Genomic DNA, 26042 nt, shown 5'->3' on the forward strand with positions numbered 1-26042 from the left:
TAACAGTGGATATTCTGGAGCAGTACAATGATGAGTGTAAGAGCAGACTAGCATTTCTAGGTAGGAAACCAGCTTAATAATTCTCATTATATCCCTAAAATATTACCTCCTTAAAAGCCTCAAACAACATCTGTAAAGCGCACGGGATCAGACTCATTAAGCCTACTGACAGCAGCCAGCAATGAACTCAGCAGCAATTTCCCCAGCTGCAGCTGAAGAGGTGACCAGCAAGAGTGAGGGAAGAAAGGCTAGCGCCCAGGCAGAAGGAGCCAGCATATATCTGCCCATGGGCAGCTTGTAAGTAAGTGGACTAGCAGGGAGTCACTTAAAAAGCCTGATTACAGCTCTCCAGATATTGAGGTTCGGGTGTCAACATGCTGGAAAGATTCTAGGCTGGAACCTTCAGAAACCCCACTTAACTGAAAAAAATCAAGATGGAATAATCCGAATTGTTCTTCCAATGTTTCTCTCGATCATAAGCCGGATCCAGACGAGGCCTAGAGCCCCCAACAAGAAGAGCCGTTAGTCAGCTGTGAAGAATGAGTGGCCTTTCTGCTGCAACGGCTTGATTTTGCTGCTAAACTCTGACTGAAGCACTACCTTCAGTAATCCAGCTGTTATCTGATGAGCTGCTAGGAAACAGGAAGAGGTGCCTTTAGCCTGTGGTGGGTGCTTAGGAGCAGCTTTTGCCCTCTTACATATGAACGCTTCATATTCTATTAGTAAAAAAATTAAAAATTGTCATGCATTTTTCTTATATTCTTCATATATATCTGAGGAATTTGAGAGTTGTCATCTGTCTTCCTCAAGTACCTAACGTCTTGCTCCCAAGAAAGTTATTCTGCTTTCAGATGTTATTTTGGTATGAACGAGTAAAATTAGTCAAGAAAAATATAAACAAAAATGTGTAAGTAACTACAAAAATGTAATCAAATGTAATACAAACAAATGTAATCAGCAATAATTATAATGTATACAAAAGAAATATTGGAAGTTTAATAAGTATTGGCCAGAGTTCCCATATTTAAATATGTCATAACTTTTTTGCTGTCTTGGGAATATATGAAAGACCTTTGAGGGTGCAAATGGGCACGATGTTAAGGTACAACCAGCAGTCACTTTGCAGCCCACTCTCCTACTAGAAGTACAAAAACTACGCAATAAAATGCCCTGTTCGACCTTAAAAGATGATATCCTGTGGAACTATGCATAGTGGCAAACGTTATCTTTCCTTGTACTGGAAACCAGATCTGATACTTTCTTTGTACTGGAGACCTTCCAAGCCAGTATGATGTTACAAGCATCAATCATTTGTACTTCTGGAAAAGCAGCATTTTTGGGGACAAATCATGGATTTCCATTATAAAAAAGAAAAAAAGCTATTAAAAGGGAAAAATGGGGGCATGTGTTTAATTGAATTAAAACAAGTGGTATGATATGTATATATAAATATTTTAGTTATTTATGTTGAGATATATTATATAATTTATAGAATATATATTTGTTGGTGTGTTATTCGATATATATGCATTTCCTTGGTGTGTTTTATATATATATATTTATTACTATTTTACCTATGCTACATTTATTTTTTTTACATCACAAATGGAGACACCGTTGCTACTTGCACACTACCTAGAATTGAAGGTACTGTGAAATCCAAAGGCAACAAAGTACAAGTATTGAAAGTGGAAAGCTTTTCCCAGAAGGTTCCCTCAGTCCAACTCTCCTCGGCTGAGCCCCCAGTACAGGGTAGAGACGCTGTGGTTCCCTCATGCCGTACAGCCTCACTGCTGTGTCCTGACTCATCAGGAGAAGACGACCATGCTGCACGCTAACCTCCAGACATCAGTGCTTCCTACTGCAGAAAATGCAGGTTGGCAGGTAAGGAGAGAGGCAGAATACGATGTGCCTATACAGATCCCTAAACAAATTCAGGACAGATCCTCTAGAGCACATGACGGAAAATACCGTCCTACAGCTGGGACACGCGCAGTATGCCTTTGAGGAAGGACAACAGGAAGCGCTGAAGATCATGCATGTCCTGTAGCATCAATTCAGCCCTCACAAACAAGAGAAATAGCGCAGCATGGTGCAGGACCAACCTCCACCTCATTCTTGATATGATTCTCAAGCCTGCCGTATAGAGGAACCAGAGGCAGAGGTAGGACAGATACTGGTAACACCAGTTACTATGAAGAAATCTTTCTGTTCATTCGTGTGTGTATGTTCTACTAAAGGTTATGCTGGAGAGACCTCTGAACTAGATCAGAGCTTAGCACATCTGCCCTGAAGACAAAAGGATTTCAAGCAGGTGGTATTGAAACACGGGTACAGAACTTCATACTGTCATCCTGCGTGTGCCAATAAGGATGTTTTTAAGGGAGCAAAGTAAGGGAGGCAAAGCATGACTGTCAGTCTTACTGTCCTGTGAATAAGGTATTTCATACCCAGGAGATCATTTTGAGGTGCTGTCTGTGGAATCAGCTTCACCTTTCAGAAAGCAAACTGAAGAGCTTGGAAAATATACAGCAGCTTTGATCTCTACAGAGAAAAGAGTAATTCTTTTCAGCCTCCTGAAGTACCATTTCATTTTTTTATAATTCACAAATGCTCAGGAAAGCAAGCAAGTAAATAACCAGATTAGCATTCGATACTGAAAGTAGCTTTGGTACCATTTTGATATACCGACCCAAGAGAGATGTCCACAAAAGAAGAGTTTCAAGTAAGGGCTCCTAGTTCTGCTTTTGTAGCGATGCCAGAATTGTAAGAAAGAGGCAGAAAAAGGGGATGAAGGCTGAAAGGCCTAGTCACAATTGCCATGCCCGTTATGAGGAAAGGAATACTCTAATCGTGTTTTTGTACTGACTGCAAAGACAGTCGGACTATTTTCTGAAGAAAGGAAACACTCTGAGTGAATGAGACAGGTTTGAGAGAGATGATGTATGTCTGGTGATGGGGAATACGGCGGCAAACACCGATGCTGTACCAAAACTTCGCAGCCTCTGGAAGAGATGACGTGGAGTGGTTCTTCAGGATCAGGTTATCTACACCAAACCTGTACTTTCCAAAGCAATCCTTCCTCAACGACACCTATATGGACTATCGAATTGAAGCAATCCAGAATTCTTCGCAGTACTCTTCACCCTCTATCACACCTCAACCTGGCTTCAAGACAGTCTTGAAAAATATTTTTTTCCTATTTTTGATCATTTTCTTTCATACGTTTACAACTATTTTTTCCTGTAGGCATTACTGAGAAATATTTTCCCTGTATCTTTAGAAAGGCTTTTTTGTTTCTTAATAGAAATATAAATAGCACTTTTCGGTCGTCTAGAATAGCCCTAAAAAAAAAAGGTAACACTTTTACTTATAATCTTACTCGAGCCTAAAGAGGAATGTCAGATGGCTCATGGTGCTACTCCTACTGCTGATCAATAAGACTCTTACCTGAGGGCTTTTTTCTATATATAGACTGCAGAAAGAGCAAGAGAGCACTTCCCAACGTGGTCATTCATTATGTAATATGTGAAATCTATTTCAAGCTTCCTCATGAAATTTTTAAAGGCTTTCATCTGTCCTATTTCTGCTTCTACAACAAGATAGGGGAAGACTCTAGATTTCTTACCCGCACTATTTCACAGTCAACATTTAATTCTGCAGCCACAGCTTCAATTTTCTCTCTGCAGACTGAGCCCAGGCTGGTCATGCCATTGTCCCAGTATTTCTTTAGGGTAGCTAAGTCTCGGTCACTAAATTGTGTGCGGTCCTGTAACTGTAAGATAAAAAAAATACTGTTAGGTTAAAAAAAAATTCTGCTTATGCTGTTCATTTAATTTCCAGAGGTCTTGCATACAGTAAGACACACATGTTATTCTGTCTCCATGGCTTTTCTTCTCTTTTAACTCTCCCTTATTAATTTTTTTTTTTTAAGTTTGTTTTCTTATCCAGGGCAGTACAGAGTTCCCTGGGATTTGCTTTAAAGGTAATGGCAGTGCTAACACAAGTTTAAAGTGCTTCAGCGTTGTTTCAACTCCACCTGATTTTTTTATTTTGTTTTATCTCCTTCTATAAGGCCTTACTGAAAATAACTTTTTTTTCCCCCGTGTGCTGTTTACTCTCTCCACCCAATTTATGCAAATTATTCCTTAAGGCTTTTCAAGTTGCTCACCCTCCCCCACCTAAAGTTCTTTTATCTTACTGCAAACTACAATACATGCATAATTCAAAGGGTTCCGAGTTCCTAAAGGGAATACTTTTAACGTTTATTTGGTAAGCTTCACAGTTAAATTGGTTCCACTGTTTGTTTGCGAGTTCCCTAACTCTTTGTATATATTTATCAAAATACGCCATAGTGGATTACTGATACAAAGAGATACACTGAGAAACAGATCCTACACACCCTATCACTTCTTGAACTGTTGTGGGCACACAGTATCATTCACCAGTAGAACTTACAAGCTTTATGAAAAGCTTTTGGCCCAGAATTTTAACCAAAATCTAGTTTCTTTATAGCACCCCACGGTTGCCACCTCTGCTGCTATTAGCAGTACATAAATGCAACAATAAAGTCTGCACCAGTAAGTTGTAGCCACATGTGCCAAATTTGTCAACAGTTGAATTTTCTTAGACATAAATATGATTTCAGTAGTGGAAATGTGGGCTTGCTCATTTAAAAACTGTTAAAAGTTAGAATGAAAGAACTTTAAAATGGAGTAAAAAGGAACTCTGCAGAACTAGAATCATTTGACAATCTTGCACAGTTATCAATTTTCATTTTCGTTTATCTTCAGAATATGGTAATCCTTCCAATTTTCTTCTTTTAAAAATTACTATTTCTCAAAGCGTTAGAAGCACTGGAGTCTCCCTAATATAAAATAGGGGTATCAAAACCTTGTCTCCTTAAATTAATCCCAGGTGGTCCAGTAGCAAAAAGTACCAGTTATATTGAAATATGGTCCATTATTAACTGCTACCCGGCACTGAGATTTTTTTCTTGGCTATCATTTCATACATCAAGCACAGAATCAGAGAAGCTGTTTCCATGCTGCCCATCCATTAGCCGACCCCTTACGCAGGGAGCGCAGGACCCCAGGGGCTCCCCTGCAGAGCGAGGCAGGAGGTGGGAGAGCCCACGGGCACGCACGCGCGGCCGTTAGCAGCCGCAGCACACGAGATGCACTCCCAGACGGCACGCCGTGGTCTATTTTAATCTAAAAGGAATCCAGTTGGCACATTTCAAGGCTGCTCTAGGATAAGCAGCAACGTGCAGCAAGTGGGCTTCACCTCAAGAGCACCCTGCTGAGCAAAGCCAAATCCCTGATGCCTATTCACCCTTAGCAGATGCCGGTTTTCCCTGACGCCTGACCTCAGCTCATCCTACCTACAAGCCATTTTCAAAGAACAAAAGTATAGTTATCTCCTGAATCGCTGCAGCAATATCTCCATTTAGAGCTGTTAGCAAAACGGACTGGAACTTCTGAAAGTGAAGGGAAGAGCTCTGACTGCCGTCGGGGAGCCAAGTGCTAAGGAAAGGGAAGGCAGAGAGGAGCATGATAGCAACGCTCAAACGACACGGAGAAATGAGTCACTCTACCCTATCCCGCTTTCCTGAATGCTCAGGGCAGCTTCACCTTCTAAAGTATACTGAGTGGTTTTTAAACATAAATAAGTAACATTCGCTGATGGTTCTGGAGCGTTCACACTGACACCACCACTGTAACAACCCATCACTCACACAGCTTACTGCGTGTGAACAGAAAATGTCTTTGTATTTAATATGCACAGCTTAAAGAAACCCCTGGAACATGCCATGGAAATTCCCCCTCCCCAGCAGAGGGGTGAAATGAGAGAAGCAAAGGGAAATCTGCTTAATATTACAGCAAATATAGGGGAGTAACTAACCCCGGTTAGCCTTCTCTTCTCTCACCTAGTTTGGTGCAATGGCCAAATCAGAACCAAACGCAAAGAAAGCACAGCTGACGCTGGCATTAAGTTCAGATTTCTGCTTGCCACGTGGTTTTTCAGTTATCTAAGAAAATGCTTCTTCTACTGAAAGAATACAGGGCAAGAATACTTGCTAACAGAAAAGCTTTGTTTGCAGTATGCAAATGGATCCCACATTAGACAAAAGACACACAATAACTGACTCTAGAGTTACCAAAGGGATGATATTGCAGGAAGGGTGCAGGGGCTGCTCAGCTTTTACTTACTAAATACAAGTCGAAAAAACAGTGTTTAGCAAAACCACCTGGCCTTCAAAAATTTATTTAAAAAAGCAGTGTCATATCTTTTCCATTTTAGGTGGAGATATGTTATTTCTGATGATCTTATATGAATGTTTTAATGAAATTGTTATTAGAGAAATCACTGTTCAATGGTTTCCACCTCAACTGCTATACAATTTTGCTACAAGACCAGGGTTGTAGACTCAGTCTCAACAGGTTAGATCAAAGAAGATGCTTTAGAGTTACGGGAGCTGTCCTGTAGCTACATTCCCAAAGAAGTCTTCTGCAGCCACTTACTGTGGAAATGGAGGGGGGAGGATAAAAAAATAACTTTCAAGTTTTTGGTTTACCTCCTTGTCAAAAATTATCCCTAGTGTTTCAGATGGCAATAGGTACGTTTGCTTTTTTGTTGCTCTTGCAGTTACTCCCGCACCAGGTACTTTATCCCTTTACTCGTTCCTGAAGAGCTCGTGCAGCAGCACATGAATCACACTGATACCGATCGCAGATCAGAGAAGGAAATGGAGAACAAGTTTTTTCAGTCAACTGATATGAAAGAAAAAACAAAAAAAAAAACCCACAACACACACCACATGAAAGAGCCCAGAAAGCAGGCACAAAACTGAGGGGAAAACACATGGATGTAAATAGAAGATGGTATGAAAAGTCGAGTCCCCCTCAGGGCTGAGGAGAGCCGCCTTACTGAGATCCTGGCTCAATCCACCCTACCAAAGTCAGCACGTTCTCCAATTAGTACTTCTCATCCCACTTGAACCTTTCTACTTTGGAGTGTGTATCTCGTTTTTGCCACCAAGATCAGCACTGACTAACCTGTTGAACACAGCCAGGCAGGTAGGAACGGAGACCCTGAAAAGCTGAAAGCGCTGTCTTCGGAAAGGTACGTTTTGGCAGCGTAAGCAGTGACTGTAATACAGCTGCTCGGTCTTTGCAGCAGTGAAAGCAGAACCTATTGGGTTACCGGACTTGAATCTTCTGCAGCACTGGTAAAATTTCTCGACGATTAAGGGCACAAAGAAGTTGCTAAGAGGGCAGCAGGCCACCGGGCATGAAGCGACCCGCAGGAGCCGCCCGCCTGCACACCCGCGCACAGCGAACGTGAGCTGCTTTGTGCTATCTCAGAGAGGGCGAAGGAAGATCATTTACTCACACTGCTCTCACTTGCTGCGCGACCGTAACGGGATCGCTCTCAACGCTTACACTCACCAGATGTAAGTAACACCTCAGCTTGTCCAAAGTTTAGATCCAGGCTACCTACCATCGTATAACTGGCTGTGCCATATGCTTGTTCATTAACATCTTGGGGAAATCACAAACTACATTCAATTAGAGGATCATCCCCTTGACAAAGATTATATGTAAGTTTGACTCCTGCATTATAAGGTGCTTAAAAATTACATAATGCTTTCACAAAAGGCAATGTCTTTTGTCAGTAAATAAATGGTAGAATTTCTACATTGAACATGTAAGCACACATCCATCAATTTAGTTACATGCTTAGTATTATCAGAGGAGCTGAGGAAAAAGAAAAAAACCCCACAATCCTACAAATATCATAACTTTGATGGTTATGCATCAGTTAGCATAGGAAAAAAATATCAAAAGATAATACTGAAAAGTTTCCGATTTAGGACAGTAATTTCCACAGCCGAAGACAAGCCTGTAATTCAGTTTATCTTTTTACTTCATTATAACAACTATTATGAATACAATCCTCACTTCCTCTCTTCAGACCCGCTACCTGTCGATTCGAGGCTTGGCTTCATCCTCAGCAGTATTAACTGTTAGCTGAATTCTTTACATTTACCAGTTCTGTTGTCCATAGTTTGAAAAGCAGAGAGAAGCTTCTTCCAGCAGAAAACAGACTATCAACTCGCGATGAAAAGCAATCCTTGGGAGCAAACTGAATCAGCAGTTCTGCCGAGCGCAGGGTTAAACCCTGCTTATCCCCTGACCTCTCAAGTGTAATAACAACACTCTTATAGGAGATGACCCAGTTTATTATAGACATTCCTGGCACTTTGCTGAGCCCCTCGTAACAACCGCTGTGCATCCAATATTTGTGGTGCAAATCTAGTGTCTATAATTGGTATGAATAATTGCATGGCACTGGAGTGTCCTTATCCTGCCTTTTATTAGAGCGTGTTTTTTTAGATCCATTTTTATGCATCAGTTGAAAATGTTTCAGGCCACATGCACGAAAGCAATACACAATCTTCAGATTATTAATAAAACGCAGGTTAAAAGAATGAAAGAGTTACAGCTTTAACATAAATGTAATAACTACTGCATTTATGCTGCTGCTGAGCACTGTACGTTGCTAACAGAAAGTTATGTTTATTTAAATTGCTCTGAAACCATATGAAATCAACAGCTCAGTTCTCATGTTCCTTGATGAAATGTTCTAAGGTAATGGTTATTTCCAGCAAACAAACCTCTCACAACAAATTTTAGTCCCTACCACTCAGACACGCCATCATGGAGAAACAGCAAGAAATCTCACAGATCAACACTTCCTTAGCACCCTTCCAAGGTTATTTAAAGTTTAGTAAAAGCAGAATAGCACAAAGTGACATTTCCTTCTGATACTCCCTAGCGACCCCAGTATCCTAGAAATTGGACACACTTCTTACTTTAAGTTACTCTAAATAAACATGTCCAATCTCCTTTTAGGCCTATCTAAGGCTAGCTTCATTTGATACCCACTTACATGGGAACAAATTACTTTTTACCTGCTTCTCCACACATTTAATATTTTTTAAGATCTCCATCATGATCCTCCACTCCCTCCCAGCCACCTCTTTTCAAGTCTGAAGAGATACAGCCCCTTTGGTTGTTCCCTATACGGCTGTTCCGTGCCTCTGATCACCGTTACTGCTCCTCTGCTGTGTTTTGGGAGGAATGGGAAGGAGAGAAGTGCACACAGCATTCACGGTATGAACAAATCCTAGATTCTTCTAAACAAGTATGGTGCTGTTTTGCCTTGTTCCCCACTCCTAATGATGCCTGCATGCAGCACTCTGAACTTCTGACGCTACTTAATGCCTAACTGATTCTTTCAGAGGATTATCAGTTGATATCTCAAGATCTTATTTGTACATAAGTTGTTTCTGAATCAGTCATTCTACATATGTTCCCCCTTTCCCACCTGTAACATTTAATGTTATTCTTACTCTTTAGTTCATTACTGCCTGATTTCACTGCCCAATACACGTGAGGTCTCTTACTCCTTAGCAAACTTCGTACCTTCTTGTCCAATGATCACCACAGTTTACTTCTTCATGGAAAGGTATGGTCAGTCTTCAGTCATACACATCACTCAAGAGTACAGAACTTGCTTTACCATCACTTATTTCACTCCAAAATTCTGAAGGTCTGTATTTTCCCTTAACACTACCAGAATATTTAACCTCATTAAAGCTACACCAGATTACACGTTCCTTCAGTTTGAGGTTTTAAGTTCAGGTTTCACGACTGTCACACAGCTGTTCCCCCTTTCAGTGACACCCAGTCTCCTGGTGCAGAACCAATCCTGCTGCTTGGGCTAGACGCTGCTGCGCACGCACAGCGTAGCCGCCCGTGCAGGAACAGTGCAGTCAGAAGCATCTTTGAAAGAACTGCACTTTCTGCGGACAGTATGCTGCACACGGTTCCACCCAGTAAAGTTCCAAAAATTCCCAGGCCATACATGATTCTTCCCAGGGGAAGAAGAAATATAAGGCGGCTGGCAGCTGTAACTGCTGGAGTGATTCAGGGAGCTGGTATCTCGACACCGCCCTTCCCCAAGTCTTGACAGGTCCCTTCGCATCGCATGAGCAGAAAAGTGCCCATCACAAGATACCTTCAATCTTCTTACAATGAAACAACGTACCTGAAGGCCCCTAGCAAAGCAAATGGTTAGGAGTGAGTTGCTGCTGCCAGCTTCGTTCACAGAGCAGAAGATACAGCAGCAAGCCGCACAGCCTTCAGGCAAAAAGGTGTTTGGAAATGGACTGCAAGCCGAACGACATCTGAAGGCACCCTTAAACTATTACTACTAACATACTATTAGCACACAAACTGCTGGATTTCTGGAAGAGAGACATTTTGCATCTTTTCCCACTGGTTGGGGAAGCTGGAATTTTGCTCTGATGGAAGCAGGTCTGATAAATATTTCATAGTAATGCAGCTGGAAAAGAACTGTAACTGCTTCAACACCCAGCCAAAATTACATATATTCTGTTAATATGTGCCTCTAAACCAAATACAGCTAAGAAGAAAAAAAGGGAGAAAAAAAGAAAAGATCAGTGCAATAGTCTAGCCAAAAATTACACTCAACTCCAGTCATGTCACTCCACAATGTCTAAAACCAACCTCCAATCCACACAAACTGACAAATCACCCTTCACTTGAGATTTTGAACTATTTTGTTAAATAGTAAAAGTTCATCCTAAAAGTAAACTGATTTTTAGGCAGAGGTTATCATGACTCTTACTTAATCTATTAACGTCTTCCTCATATTTGACTAGAAAGCCTGCTTTTCCAATTCCTGGCCAGATATGACATTCTTTCCAGCCTGCAGGATCACAGTATACAATGCAAATGACGGTGATCGGTGAAACTTTAGTGCAGCATGCCGTACAACAAAAATATGTATTTGGTCTGAATCGATGATAAGCCTTGCCTTCCCTTTGCATTAACTGAAGGATTGGTGTTGGCAGTAGTGAAGAGGGGCCGTTCACAGCACGAAGGTCATGACATACTATGCATGTTATCATCATCTAACGTAAACGTTAACAAAGTGAAATACCTTGAGATATGTGGTGAAATATTTCACAGAAGGAGGAAAAACATTAACCAGTTATCCAAATTACACGGAAGAAAAGGTATGAACAAGGACAGCAGTCACAAGTCAGTCCTGAGGAGATCGTCAGGTTGGCTAGTCAGCCCTCTCGCTGTAGACTGACTTTCTTACTCAGACGTGCTCTAACCCACTTGACTAAGATACAGTTTTCATCCCTCTGCCTTTCTAGGAGAGGAGAGGAATGTCAACAGATGAAGGGAACTGTTAATATTGGTACCAAGTTAATACTGGCATAGTTTTAAAACAAAAGGTACAATTGAAGTGTGCTCTCACTTCAGCTAGTTTTAATCCCTGTGGGTGCTCTTTTTACTTTAAAAGCTGCTCTAAACATCTTTTTCTCCAGTGCATGCAGGCTTACTGCAGCAGCAGCCAGTCTTCATATGATTTTTAGACCTCAGTCCAATGAGGTATTTTCTTCAGCAGTTAGCATGATGTATCTCCCCCACGTAGTTTCTCCACACAACCCAGCTGTCTTCCCCATGCCCACAGCTGTGCCAGCACAACCGGCTGCAGGTCTCACACTGACCTGGGGTTAGATCCTGATTCAATGTGCATCTACAGTACTCTTTCTGTGACAGGCAGGGCTCTGAGGGGAACACGTTAATGCTGCTATCTCCAGAATTTTATTGGAATAGGCAATGTTGAAAGAGCAATTTAAAAAATCAAAATCTAGCACAGGAACCCTCTGCTTATGTCAGGTATTTTCTCCCAGAATACACCCAGCAGACTGAGAGGCCAGAGACCCCAAGCTGCAGCTCTACGCAGGCTCAGCTAACCTACCTACAGTGGGGGTTCCAGGACAGTGCAGAAGTACATCATTCAAGAAGGTATCAAAGCCCTCACTATGATGCAGCGTTGTTCCAGGTAGGGGGGAAAATACAAGCCTGGCTCCCCCTGTGAGTTTCTCCACTGCAAGCAGTGATCCCTTGAAACCTCACACGAACTAGCCCAGACATTAACATGAAAAACAACTTAAGTTTCATTTAAAATCCCATCCAAAATACACAAGCTACATACCAAGCTATTTACTACATCTGCTTCCGAAGGGTGAAGGGCAGAAATAATTCAATGACCTTAATCTGTTATCTTAATGACTTTGTGTTTCAGACTTGATATTAAGACCACTGAAACTATTCTAGTTACAAATTAAAAAAAAAAAAAAAAAAAGAGAACCAAAACCAAATCCCTGCTGTCCTCAAAAAATAAAACTTCACAACTAAGCCAGGCACAGCTTACCCAGAGTCCACACCTATGTGACAAATGTTTTTCATAGTTAGCATACTAAGTGATTAGTACTATAAACACCAACCATTCTGCTAAGAGAGCAGAGGACACACAACTTCAGCACAGTTAGTATGCTCAAGACTTAAATACAAGGACAAAAACGAAGGGATTTTTGCCCCTTTTAATTCTCCTGAAGCAGTATCTTCATTGCTATTTTTGAATACTTGTTATCTTTTCAACACCCTGTGAAAAGCAAAGACTCAATGCATTCGTAAAAGCCAATGCATTGCACATGCACCACGACAGAATGCAGAACTCCGTAATTTCCAAAGACATTCTCATGAATAACTGAGAGGGTGATATTTCTAGACTAATATTCATTAGCAGTCAGGATTACGTCATTTTACAGCATAGCTGAGCAGACTAGAAAGTTTCTGTAGAATTGCACAGTTGTTATTTCTCTATTGATGCAGTTGAAGGACAGGGCAAGGAAAACAAAACATCAAGGCAAAAGATTAAAAATTCAGAGCATCTAAAAGATGATCTTCTCCATTTTAAACAAAATACAGATTAGCCTTTTTACTGTTTGAATGGCAGTAATTGCCATAATCGCAGTTCTACAAATCTATCCATTCTATTCCTGTTCTCTCATGCTCTTTCTTCAAAAGAATTTCACATTCGAAATCGAAGTTTCCTAGGAAGTAGGAGCTTTTTCTCTTTTTGTTTTCTTACACCTGTGTGCATACAGCCGTTTTAGAGCTTCAACTCCTAAACTTGTCTCCTTAAGAAGGCTAATTATGCATCCACATTGGAGAAAGTGAATCCACAAATCTGGAAACAGATGTTGTCAAACTGGACTATATTAACCAATGAGTTTTATGCATTTTATTGATTAAAAGAGACACAGGAGTAAAGGTCTAAGGAAAAAAAGAAATCCCCAATAAACATCCTTAATAAACAGGCATTTTCACATCTTTGAAGGTTTTAAACTTATTGCAGAAATTTCTTCTACAGCTTGTGTCGGATCTCCAGCACGACCACCATGCCTCAACAACCTATGCAGTGCCAGAAAGCTGAGGACAGCATCACACCCCGCTCTCTTCATGGCCCCCAGCCACATGCTCCTGCCGCCCGCTCTGGGCTGGCTCCGGCACTCACTTGATACCTACATTCAACTCATGAAGGACAGCAGGAAGACAAACTCAGCAGAAGAATATGTATCTGACAGGTCAGACGCTTGACCTGGATTACCTGTAGCACCAGCGCTACAATGGGGTGGCAGTGCACCAGCAGCAAGGCAGGGGACAGGAAAGGCTTCCCTATTCAACAGTGATGTGCTGTGGAATCAGCTCAGTCAAAGTGAAACTGTACTCTAGGACACTCGCCAGCTCCCTGATGTTTTAAAGGTCATTAAGTGATAGAGGGAAGGTGCCTTCCAGAAAAGGGCTACATTTAAAAAAGCCTACTCAAGAGAACTAGGACTTCAGAAAAAGGAAAAGGATGGAATGAACAACAACAGGATTTGTATAAAAGTACTGGTTCCTCCGGGAGATGCTCTTATAAAGTGCTCTATATATAAACAGAGATAAGCGATACGACCAAAGTCTGCAGAGACTCGAAGTGTGCTACAGCTGTGACCTAGCAAAAGTCTGAGAGAAAACATGATTAATGTGATGGTCCCTAGATTCCTTCTTATACAGGAAACGCTACCAAACTCACACCCTTTGAAGACTAAATGGAATAACTGAAAATAATGAAAGAAGAAAAAAAGTACTGGGTACAGCAGGGAGAAGGCGGCAAGTAAAGGTTCTTCCATGACCTAGACATCACTGCCAAAGCAGCACACATGATGCTGACAGCTCAATGGTCTGGGGGTTTGATGGGATGTGTTTGGTTATCATGATAGCCACCTCCATAGTTACTGCTTCTGATAGAGCTGGACTAATATGTAACAGCATCTGGAAAGCTTGGTTGTACCATCCAACCTGCAGGTCTGGGGTGTATTTTCATGCTAAGCAAGCAGGATCAACATGTTCTTCAGAGAAGCTGGCAGACTGCTCCTGAACAGAACAGTAATCAAACAGGAGAGTTGGACAGAGGTATTTTCCTGACAAAAGCTGTTTTATACCTCATGTTATGGGTTGGAGTCATTTGTGACTTGAGGACACCAACCTGGCCAATTCTATCTAATGTGAAATGACGTACATGTGGATAAAATTAGACTTGATAAAGTTACTACAGATAGCACGGGCTAATTCTATGCATGTGCAGAGCAGCTGAAGAGGGAGTTACTCCTTTAGCATTCGGTTGCCTCAATTAACAACCATTTCACTTCCAATATAAAAAAAAAAAAGTACTCTGAGCTCTACACTCTCAGTCCTTATCAATTCAGATGTCATTTTACAGCTAGTAGCACAATTCATATACCTGGGAATCATACTACTTGACACAGGATTATGACCTTGACCTGCTTTTAAAGATGCACATCAACTCTACATTAACTGAAACATTGTATCTGCAGATAATGTTTGTATTAGTCAAAGGATAAAGGGAAAAAACCCACACAAGGTAAATAGAACTGACATTTTCAAAAATGCATTTTTATGAACTTTTCGTTCCTTCAACTTGATGTGTTAGGTACTTAAAAGGAAATATACTTACTGCTCTTTTCCTGGAACAACCTGTAATCCAAGGCACAGTAAGGTTTCCTGAAATCTGTAGAGGGGAAGGAGGAAACAGAACAGAAAACAACAACAGCTTAGGTTGCTATGATAGCCAATATCGAGCAGCTTTCACAAGACTTCAGTACCGTGCATTCAATTCTGATAGGAATGTCTTTAAAACAGGTTAAGACTTAAAAGCAACACAAAGTCACACTTAGCCTTACTGTTATAAGACTAAAACCAAAACACTGTTTCTTTGTGAGGGTGAGATAAAATGATGGCAACTTGGGTGTTTTTGTTCTTTTGCTATCTCTAAACCTGTATTTCAGAACACAGGTTTTCATTTTCAGTCTCTCACAGAACTGGTAAGGTCAAGCAGACCGGAGTTAGACAAGGGCCAATGTCTGACACATATTTTTCAATTACATCAGTTAAACTTTCAGAAAGAAAAAAAACCACTATCATGTTAGTAATGTCAGATGTTAAGGATTTGCGTAAAGATTAGGAGAAGAACTAGGGACATCAGGTTGGAGAAGGAAGGGGAAGGGTTATGAAGGCAAAGGTTAGCTGCCTTGATTCCCATTGCTTCTCCATCGTTCCCAGAGGTCAGACTTTATTAAACAAAAATCTTGGACTGTTTTCCCTGGCCATCTGAAACATGTCATAGCCTGGAATATTTCAGGCTTATTTAGGATTCCATGTTCATCTTCTGCTGCAGACAAGCAATGATTGAGAGACTAAACATAGCTCTTGAGAGATTAATCAATCTCAAGTCATTATACACACTATGTATGTGAGGAAGAAAAATCTACACACTTCTGCTGACTCTACCAAACCACATGAATAGTTTTTGTATTTGCAAAGTCCTCCACTAATGAATCTTGCAGCATGAGCATAACCAAATATAGAATACCTGGTACAGTTTGCCTAGTGTACAAGCACGTAAGATGCTTTTATTCGCCAAGCTTTTAGCTGGAAGTGTTTGGAGGTTACCAAAGATCACACACTTTCTCATCACAGCACAAGGCAGGTAGGTTGAGGGGGGGCTAGAAATGAACACCCTCCCCTCCTAAGGGCAAGTCTACATCAGCTTTTGTGTCTAAAATGTTAATTTCTTAGTTGCACACACTCATTTTAGAAATTCTGTATAAACAAGTTATGTCTATTACAATTCTATATCCCACACAACAGCTTCACACCACAGAATCCGCTGTAAATGCATCCTCACTGTCCACCCAGATGGCTTCTCTTCACAAACTTAAAGCGGGGCTACAGGAAAAAGTGCTCTTCTACGTGAATAAAGCAATCAGTCTGGCAGAGCATTAATGGTTACTTGGAAGAAAAATGCACACAAGTTCTGACAGGTATGATGCCAAATACAATCAAGTTTATCTCAATGTAACTACTGGAAAGACACCATGCATGGGAGTATTCTAAACTGGCGATATGGAAAAGGCACAAGGGTTGGGGCTTTTTTTATTGGGGGGGGGGGGGGGAGCTGGATACACACATTATTTCTTTTTTTTTTTTTAGTGAGATGGATAGTGGTCCTGCATCCACAGGTGTAACTCCAGTCCTTGTCCAACTGGGACAGCTACTCTGAGTTGCAAAAATGACAACCTGAAACAGCTGTCTTAGAAACGGCAACTCTGGCAGATGCTAGAGAGAGTTCAAAGGTACTGCAACACTTGTGTATTGCCAATGCTGCACCTTAATCAAAGCGGTTACACTATATGAGGTCCCTACATAATCATTCCCCAATTCATCTGTAGATTTACAGTCCCAAACTCAGTGCACTGGAACAAACCAAGAGCCCCAACCCAGTCCAGGTTGCTCTGTGTCCCAGCATTACTGGAGGCCACGCACTGTGTTTTTGCAGCCTGCTCGTGGCTGCTGTCCTCCCCAGAGCCCCACAGGTTCTCCCCGCTCGTGCAGCTGGAGGTATTTCATCCCAGAAATACAGTGGAGGAATCCCTGTGTCAAAGGTAATTCTGCTTCTGTTACATGAACAGGTATCAGGAAACACTTTTGTTCAGGTCTCTTCAGAGAAGACCATATTGCCTGCCCCAGCAAAAAGCTGTGCTGCCCAAAGTTAGCAATAAAGTCCTCCTCTTGTCTTCAAGTCTCTAGGGAAGTAAACAAATCACCTTGACACGTTAAAAAAAACAACACTAAAACAAAATAATAATGGAGTCCCATTTCCTTCAATAAACTTGCAACTCATTCATATAAAGCAGCTTCCTTAAAATGAACCTTAAAAATAAATATATATCTATCTCCAATTCTGATGTACTGGCTGCAAGGCTTAGGATTTTCCCTTGAAGAAAACAGGGCTAAATTATATAACTGTGGTTCAGTGCGTATAACAAAGTAATTAAAAATACATATACTTTCACCAGAATTTTTGTCCCTTAGGGTTGGGGGGAGGAAACCAAGACTAAATCACGATTCAGCCTTGAGGACCAGCAAGAATAGTCTCTCTAGTTCAATGCACTTAAAGCCAAACCAAGAAAAGTAAATAGGTTAAAGAATTTGTTTACTGAAACTGCTCAGGCATTAAAATTGATCACTTTATTAAATTTACTCTTAAGTTACACTAACATGAATTTGATTAATTGAACCAGTAAGGAAGCTATAACTAATTGCTAATTAGATACCCTACCAATATACGACAGTAATTACTTCATCAAAACACAAATCACACAGTCCTGACTTTGAAGAAGCATCTGCTTGGATATTTAACTACTCCAATGATAATGTAGCTTAGGTTCAGTCTATTTTTAAATTTAGGAAGATTTCCCTAAGTTTAAGGATTTTCAGTCCTGCGCTGATGGATAAAGTAGCTAAACATGGGCAACAAAATTAACAGAAACTGATTACACACAAAAGAAGTGTCATCATGCATAAGTCTAAAAGAATTCAGACAGCACATGTTACAAAATCTATGCCTCTGGAAGTTTAATATATAAATATTATTAAGATGTAAGGGCATTATCTACATGAAATAGCGGTTATACTAGACTTCAATTTAAGGGGAGGACCTGGGGAAGGGGGTTAAACTGGTGCAGAACTGATAATTTTGACAAAATACATTATCAGCCTGGCGGGGTACACTCTTTGTTGCACATGACTCTGAAGGCAGTAAGTGAAATTCTCTTGTTAATGGGATAAATGAGTGTTGAAAGCATCACTGGCATACACTAACACCTCTTAAGATACAGAACCTACTTGTGTATTGTTCTGTAACGTGCTAAAAACTCAGCAAGGAACACAGTGATCTGGAGAAATCCGCACCGTCATTTCTTCAAGGCACTGCGGCATCTGGCCAGGCTGTAGGACAGTATTCCTCTGCAGCTCCCACGGAGCCGTGATACTGTACGCATTGACCCCACAGCTTTTGCCTTCCCTTGTAAATTCTCTGATACTGAAGAGTGTCACCTCAGAGGCTCACAGCATGAATACTTATAGCAGTAAGTGAATGAACAGCCACCTGCCCAGGTTTGCCAAGGTTTAAAACTGGACAGGCAAAGGATACTACAGGGAACAGGAGCTCCCTCAATCCAAGGTGCATTCCCAAATCCAAAGAACATTCCCAAATCCAAAGAACAGGGTCTCCTGTTCCCAGATCGAAGTTATTTCAAATTTCATTTTAAAATTAAAAAAAGTAGTAAGAAATACATCTCTCTGATGCTTTTTCAAGAGTAAAATAAGGTACCAAGAGCACATAGCTGGAGGTATTGATAATATAATTAACTTCATCAAACTTAAGAAAAGTTTCCTTAACTCTATTGTATGCACTTTTGCAGCTTTACCAACCCTTTATTGAACAGATGCGCACATTTACAGCTTTTCTTCTCCTATGAAACTGGGATGTCAAAAGTAAACAGCATTTAATGAATTTTATAACTCAAGTAAGAACAGTAATAGCAAATACTGACAGACTATCTGAGAGAGGGAGAAAAAGAAAGGACAGCTCATCTAAAGCGCTCAGCTTAGAAAAGGTTGTAAATAAGAACTACAGATCTCCCATCTACTACATGGAAACTACTCCAGAGTATATATGCTCCTCAAATGTCAGGTTTACCAAGAAAAGCAGTAATTCTAGTGAAAAGTGGCACTTACTTGAACTCAAAAGCTTTTTTTTCAAATCCTCATGAGATAGGAATACGTCAGAAAAAAGAAAAAAATAAACCATGCTTCACAAAGCATTGCTCCCTACACTAGTGAGCAATGCACAAGAAAAGATGGTATGTTGCTTACATGGTTCACTTCCAGTATAAATTAAAAATGTAATAACAGGCAAATGCACAAAGGTAACACATGCAGTATCACATCCCATCAGTCTTAAGACTTTCATCTCAGTGTCTCCAGACTATGTCATGCCAGAGGGCATAAAAATCCATGAAAAAAAATCAATGTGGATGTTTCCTCTCTTTTCTAGTCATATCAAAAAATAAAAAAATGTAAGCGTGTCAGTGTTGTAGCTTCTTCTGAGCATCTTTTAGTTCTTCAGTTATCTGCATTTAATTTTTCTCTCTCGGTATCACTGAAGGGACACTCTTGCAGGATGAGGAAATAATGGGATTGAATGTAAAACCAATATTTGAATTGGATGCTGTGCGAGAGGAAGAGTATTGCTCACTTAGTGTCTCCCATCAGCCTAACTACCTCGAGGAGGCCCTAAACCCTAACAGAAAACAGATCCAAGAGATTGGCAACTGTGTGGGGGGTACAGGCAGTGATGATGGAAGAGCTAATCCAAGCTGACGTTAATAAGGCCAAGCAACTGCCCAGCACACAAATGATGCCATGATCCCATGTTCTGCCCTGTGCCACACGCGAAGTATGTCTACAGAGGAACAGCCACGGGTATCGCTGTGACACGCGCTGGCAAGCCACGTCCGGACAACACAGACTTGAGCATGCATCAGCAGTCGTAGGTATGACCCTCCTGCAACCGAAGTTGCAGTTCAACCTATGAAGCCCACCACTGATGTTCAACATATGGCTACCCACTGCAGCCACGGGCTCGGCTATCCAGGTAAGAGCGCTACCACACTATAGTCCTACCTGCGCTTTTGTTTAAGGAGGAACTATCGCTACTGAAAGATGTAAATGGAGCACAGCCTGCAGAGGGGTGAACCTATCGCTTACGAGCTACCATCAAAGAAAACAGTACTCATCTCCAACTTTGTCTTCAAGGTTTGAAGACAGAGATAAATTGACAGATTACCTGGTAATTATTTTGGTTTTGTGACAGCCTCAGTTGACTTGAAGATGTAAAATGAGGAGAAAAGGTACTTCTTGATGGATTAGCACTGTTATATAACGTACTGGATGTTGTATGTAATGAGGTCCGTGCAGGCAAGTGGTAGTCTCTGTTATGATACAGAATATTGTCAGGCACGTCCCTGGCATTCACCATCTGTGAACTACAGCTCACATTTCTTCCTGGCCCAGACAAGGCTGCGCTTTGGTTCTCTACTCGAACAGAACTGCTGCTTTCACAGTATCTTGAATAGCTTTGTATTTGTGCTCCCATGGATGCTAGCTCTTCTTCCCTAGCGTATTCATCAACCACGTCTCCCGTTTCCATCGCGATGGACAGACAGCTGCCTTCCCCCGAGCAATGCTTCTGCGTTGCACCTCCTCCCACAATTCTTTGAGGTTGATCTGTAACCGCCAGAGAAAACACTTCACGGATTTCCAGGTTTTGTGTGCTACAAGAAGGGTCCCTGGTGTTAGCCCTTTGTCCAGTGGGCACATGCGATACCAGAGCTGCGTGTTCCGGTTTTTGTAACCTTTGACATCCCACGGGTTCAGCTTTACAGGGTCTGTGGCATATCATCGGTTTCTGAGGTAACACCAACTCCGCAGTCTGGACTGAAGAACCACCGTAGCTTTTTTTAGTGTGACTATATATGGAGTTTGCAGAATTCAGTACACTTGTTTGCCTAGATAAAATAATAGTCTTTTCCCCTACTAATAGGGAAGCATTTTTACAATGTGGTACTTGTCGTCCTATGGGGATGTGCTGCTGTTGAAACTCGGTATCACTTTTTCCTGGTAGTCGTGGAATAGAGGTTTTATGTATTTCTGCCATTGAAGAATTTGTCTGTTTGGTGGATCCTTGCCTACCAGATGAGCTAGCAGGACTGTATATACCAGTAACTATTACATCGTTATTAGAAGAGGTCCAAGAAGACTGCTGACTTTGGGATCGAGCAATATTTACCACATTTCTAACTGCTGCTTCTGGAGGTACTGAGGGAGTAGTAGGGACAGTCCCTGGGGGGGTGCCTCCAGATTCTACAGCACTCTTGCTGCTCATCTTCCTTCGTTTATTGCCAACCCACGTCTGCGAACAACAAACAACAATGACAACAAACACAAAACAAAGCATTAAATAAGCAGAAAAATTAGGCAATTCCATTTTTAGGCAGATCTGATGAAACGTTAAGTATTCAAGCTGAGACCTAAGTTCACAAATATGTAAATCACCTACTGATCATGCAGAGTCTGAACAATGCAGGGTGGAAATCCATGCCTCTTGTGCTTGGGATTTATACACTAACACATGACAACCCCAGTCTCAGTTCCAAAGCCCCAGTTTCTCGAAAACTCTGAAACTGTATTGTGCCTCCTGTCCTGAAGTTATCCTTAAGACTTCATTGACACAGCTGTGACTAACTCCCCCAAATTTAAGTTTTTAATATTTAGCACCTTGGGATCCAGAACCATCACTGAGATATGCAGCTAAACTTCTGTAACCAAGTAAATGAGAGATACGACCTTCAAAACTGCCTTGAACAGAAACTGCCAATTCTTGAACGCAGATGAGAGGAAGAAAAAGAAATCTGTTAGACAATTACAAAATAATTTTGTGAAGCATTCAGACCTATGGACTAACTCCTCCTCTGCCAGCTGCACAAATCAAGATCTGATGTCAAAACCTGCTTCTGAAAGACACTGATAGACAAGATTAGGACTACCGGGATTAGATTCCAACAGAAGTTTGCTATTATGGACATTCTGAAAGTGACAATGACAGTATATGGTTTTGTGTAAAAGATAGTAGAGGAAAAAAATATTTGAAAAATGCAGGTACTATGGCAGTTGTGCACAGGTTAAATGTACTGCTGTTTTAAGCGCTCAGGAAAGCCTCTCCTGCAAATAACACATTAAGATTTAGCTAAATGCATCGAAGGGGAAACATTAACTTCAGTATTTCAAGATAAGGAGAGTTAATCTGGTGGAAGCATAAGGTCTAACACTGGATGCATAAGTGCCACCTCACTACTCTCGGCAACTTTCACAATTAGAGAGACAAGACTTGCTCAACTCTTTCACCACAGTATGTCTGCACTGAACATGAGGGTATAAGCGAGCAGGATACAAGTGCCAAAGAACAAAAAATAAGCTTTTGTATCTGCTTACACTGGTCATGAAAAGAATCAGCTATGCACATAGAGATACAGTGACACAGTTTTCTAGCTTTCTGCACCACTCTGGGTATCATCTGCTGCACATCTAAAACCCAACCAAAGCAAGATCTCAACATTCAGCAACCCAAACCAGTTGATTTTATCAATCAACTCCCTCAATCCACAACCCGCAAACTGCACTGAGTACCTATCTTGGGTTTCCATCTCATCACATGAAAGAAAGTAAGTTTTCTTCACATACCAATACCTGCTACGGAAGTAAACAGATTTCTCTACAGGAAAACACACATCCCTGCCATACAGAAGTATGCTGAAACCTCCATTCCATTCTACTCATTTTTGCTGTCAAATTTTATAAAATGCCTACTTTGAGGCATGATTTATTGTATCCCTCATTTCTAGTGATAAATTTTTTCCTCTCAAAAGCAAGTTTAAATACATAAATTATAGCCACAGGTCTCAAGTTACTTTATTGCATAAAACAAATTTAGATGATCAAATTTACTTTTTCATCATTTCTGCTCAGTCAGTAAACTCTCAAGACAGAAATTATAATTCAATAGAGACATCACAAATTTTGGGCCAGGAAACAAGATTTCACCCCCAACTTTTCCAACTGCATAATACTAAAATCTGAAGTTTTTCCTCATGGTTTTCCTGAAAAGACATGTATTCAAAGAAATGCACTGCTGGACACTTTGGATCAAAATACAGTTTTAGGAGACAGCGCAAGTTAGATTTGCCACTGCTGAAAGAGTCCCATTCTCCTGATCACGTCCCCAGCATCTTGCTCCCACCATTTAACCAAAAGCACCCCCCTGAATGACCAGTGGGAGCAACTCCCCCCAAAGCATGAAACTGAACTGGCACAAAAAAGAACAAAAGTTTTGGTAAGGTTAGCAAAGTTAACTGGGTTAACTCTGAAGTTGAGTGAGTGCAAAAGATGATCAGCGCAAGAAAAAAGTCAGGAGCGAGAGCATTGCACAGCTGGGAGAAGGAAAAGAGTACAAAACCTCCCATTTTTAGCACTGTGAGACATTATCCCAGGGAAGAATTATGTGAAGTTATACTCTTAGACCGAAAGGGGTTACTAGCTTGATGGTTATGGTATTAATTTGGGATGTGACACAGCAGTCATTAAGTACAAAATAGCCTTAAAAAAAGGGCCACAAATCTGTTTCAATCAAGTTCCACAACTAGTAAGTTTGGGGAGCACTTTCATTAACACTGGCAGCGTTACTGAAATTCTTAACTTTTATTTAGGCTGAGAAGAAGCTCCCAGAGGAGATGACAAATGAAAAATCCAGACACTGAGAAATTTACCTGGGATTTAAGAGCCTGATTTTACATTCCCAGTTTGAATCAGGCTGAGCTGGAACTTCAGACTGTCCCACAATCCAGATACACACCCCAGAGGGATTGACAGTGGTCAAAGCATTAGTTTTGACCACAACTTCCACCCTAAATCTGAAAATAAAGTGTCCTCAGGAAACCTTCCAAGAGGTATAAATGAATAACAAAGCTGTGACTGTTCTGACATCTGCTGCTGTGCTATTGGGAGAACCCCACACCACCTCCCTGATCAGTGCTCCCAGACCCAGTGATCCTGTGAAAATCAGATAACTTTTGCAATTTATCAAGTCACATTGCTCACGTTTCATGTAAAGACAAAAAGCAACCAGCAGAGTTATACCAATATTAATGAACAAGACCAGGCTGTTTAAACCTGCATAGCTAGAATGTATCTCTATTAAATTTGAAGAGGGTTATGGTTTTATCCCAAGACTAACTCTACCACGTCTCCTAATTTTGAAAGGGAGAACATATTTTTGTGTACTGCATTAATAAAATCTGTAGAGGTTTCCATCAAATCATAAATAGGACTTTGCTTTCTTCTAACCCAGCTCAAGATTGGAAAAACTGGATGTAGTTCTAGGGGACAAGGTTATAGAAATCCTGATTCGGGGAAAGAATATATTCATAGACTTATGACATTTCAATTATAACAGTTACTTCTAGGGAATTCATGTGACTGTTATAGTCGTATCTACAAGTGCCAGCTGCAACTCAAGTATCATTTTGCTAGACATTGTGCAAAGAAGTACTAATCTCTGTCCAAGACTTTCATAGGGGGGAACAAAAAAAACAGAAAAAAGAAAAAAGGAGGGCATTAGAAGAGGCAGAAAGGTGGGGTGTAAAGAAGAGAAAGATCATAAAAAAATATGACAAATGCTGAGTCCATTTCCATTGCACTTCCCAAGTAGGAAGAAAGTTTAAGTATTGCAGATAAGGGCTCAGTAAGGGAAGAAAACTAAAGGAAAAGGCCATGATATATTATGGCCATAAGGGAAACTGAGAAGGAGAGGAAAATAAGAAGATGGACAGTGAATGAGGACTGCAAGTAGAGGAGAGACGGACTGCCTCCTCTAGGTCCTTCAGTCAGAATAAAAATAGAACACCAGGCCCTGACTGCATCATCAGCATCCAGACTCCTGTTACAACTGTTTGTCTGTTCCAGGGAGCCTGAATGTCTGGCTGACTTTCAGAACTTCCCACCACCTTGAGCTGGGAAAGTAAGTTTTAGTATTTCAGAATATTTTGAGGGAGGGGAATCGAGGTAAGAATCAGGGAGCAGGAGGGGTGGTTGTTGTCAATATACCACTGGTACACCACTTAAAAAAAAAACTAGACTGGTCTTACTTCTTCCTCTGCAGTGTCCAGCGTCGCAGCAGCTCCTGGTAGCTCCACTACCATTGTTATTTTTTCAGCTAATGCTTCATGATTTCTATTTCTGCTCTGAGACAACAGCCATTTTGTTGTCTAGTATTTCACAAAGGGATTATTAATTCCCTTCCCATGGAATTCACAGACTTTGGAAGAGTTCCTGTTAGCACTAGTGACATTCTTCTTTTACAAGAAAAGAATGTACTCACTGTAAATAACCATGAGGGGCCACAATATTTATGATTGTGACACGGAATACAAGCATGACAGAACTCGTCAAAGGAAATACTTCCACAATTATTCCCCCAAATACATTAGGTTATAGAATTTTTTTTAAGGATAGTTTCCTAATAACTTGACCTCTTTGATACAATACGTTGCACAAGGTTTCTGTAGGGCAATCTAACTTGCATTTTAATAAAATTTTTAAAAGAAAATAAAACCAAAACACCACCAACAAAAGACAAACAACAACTAAAAAAACCCCAAACAAACAAAACAAACACATCACTCCTTGTGCAATCCAGGCCCCTGCTAAATACAGCAATCATGTGAAGACATTTCAGCAAAAACAAACTATTAACAGGCTCACTGGATAAAAATGAACATGTCACACGCGCGTACTGAAGTCTGATTTAAAACAAGTATGAAGTTAGAGACTCCAGTCCTCTACAGATATTTTACATAAAGAAATGAATGTGTATAACTTTAACATACAAATTTGGAAGGCCTCAGTACTTACCCTGACTACACTGAAGTCCAGTTTAGTTTCTTGTGCACACTGTAATATGAGCTGAAAGCAATTTTTACTTTGATTTGTCATTCCATTTTCATAATAACGCTGTAATATCCTTTGTTGTTCTACAGTAAATACAGAACGCAGATTCATCTAAAAATA

At 40.8% G+C, this 26042-nt stretch overlaps 1 protein-coding gene across 8 annotated transcripts in view; it reads right to left on the minus strand.

Annotated features, from left to right (window-relative positions):
- The window catches only part of HDX (highly divergent homeobox), a 48080-nt gene that overhangs the window by 13467 nt on the left and 8571 nt on the right, over positions 1 to 26042 (minus strand). For 6 of the 8 annotated variants that reach the window (XM_064462854.1, XM_064462853.1, XM_064462852.1 and 3 more), the window contains 4 exons: positions 25887 to 26033; positions 20209 to 21333; positions 14974 to 15027; positions 3629 to 3775 (listed from right to left, as the gene is read on the minus strand). In XM_064462854.1, the coding sequence (XP_064318924.1) occupies positions 3629 to 3775; positions 14974 to 15027; positions 20209 to 21333; positions 25887 to 26033 (1473 nt within the window). The remainder of the gene's footprint in view (positions 1 to 3628; positions 3776 to 14973; positions 15028 to 20208; positions 21334 to 25886; positions 26034 to 26042) is intronic. The other 2 variants (XM_064462857.1, XM_064462856.1) reach the window with 2 other exon arrangements.

The sequence above is a fragment of the Phalacrocorax carbo genome, chromosome 11, assembly GCF_963921805.1.
Source record: "Phalacrocorax carbo chromosome 11, bPhaCar2.1, whole genome shotgun sequence".
Taxonomy (NCBI): Eukaryota; Metazoa; Chordata; class Aves; order Suliformes; family Phalacrocoracidae; genus Phalacrocorax; species Phalacrocorax carbo.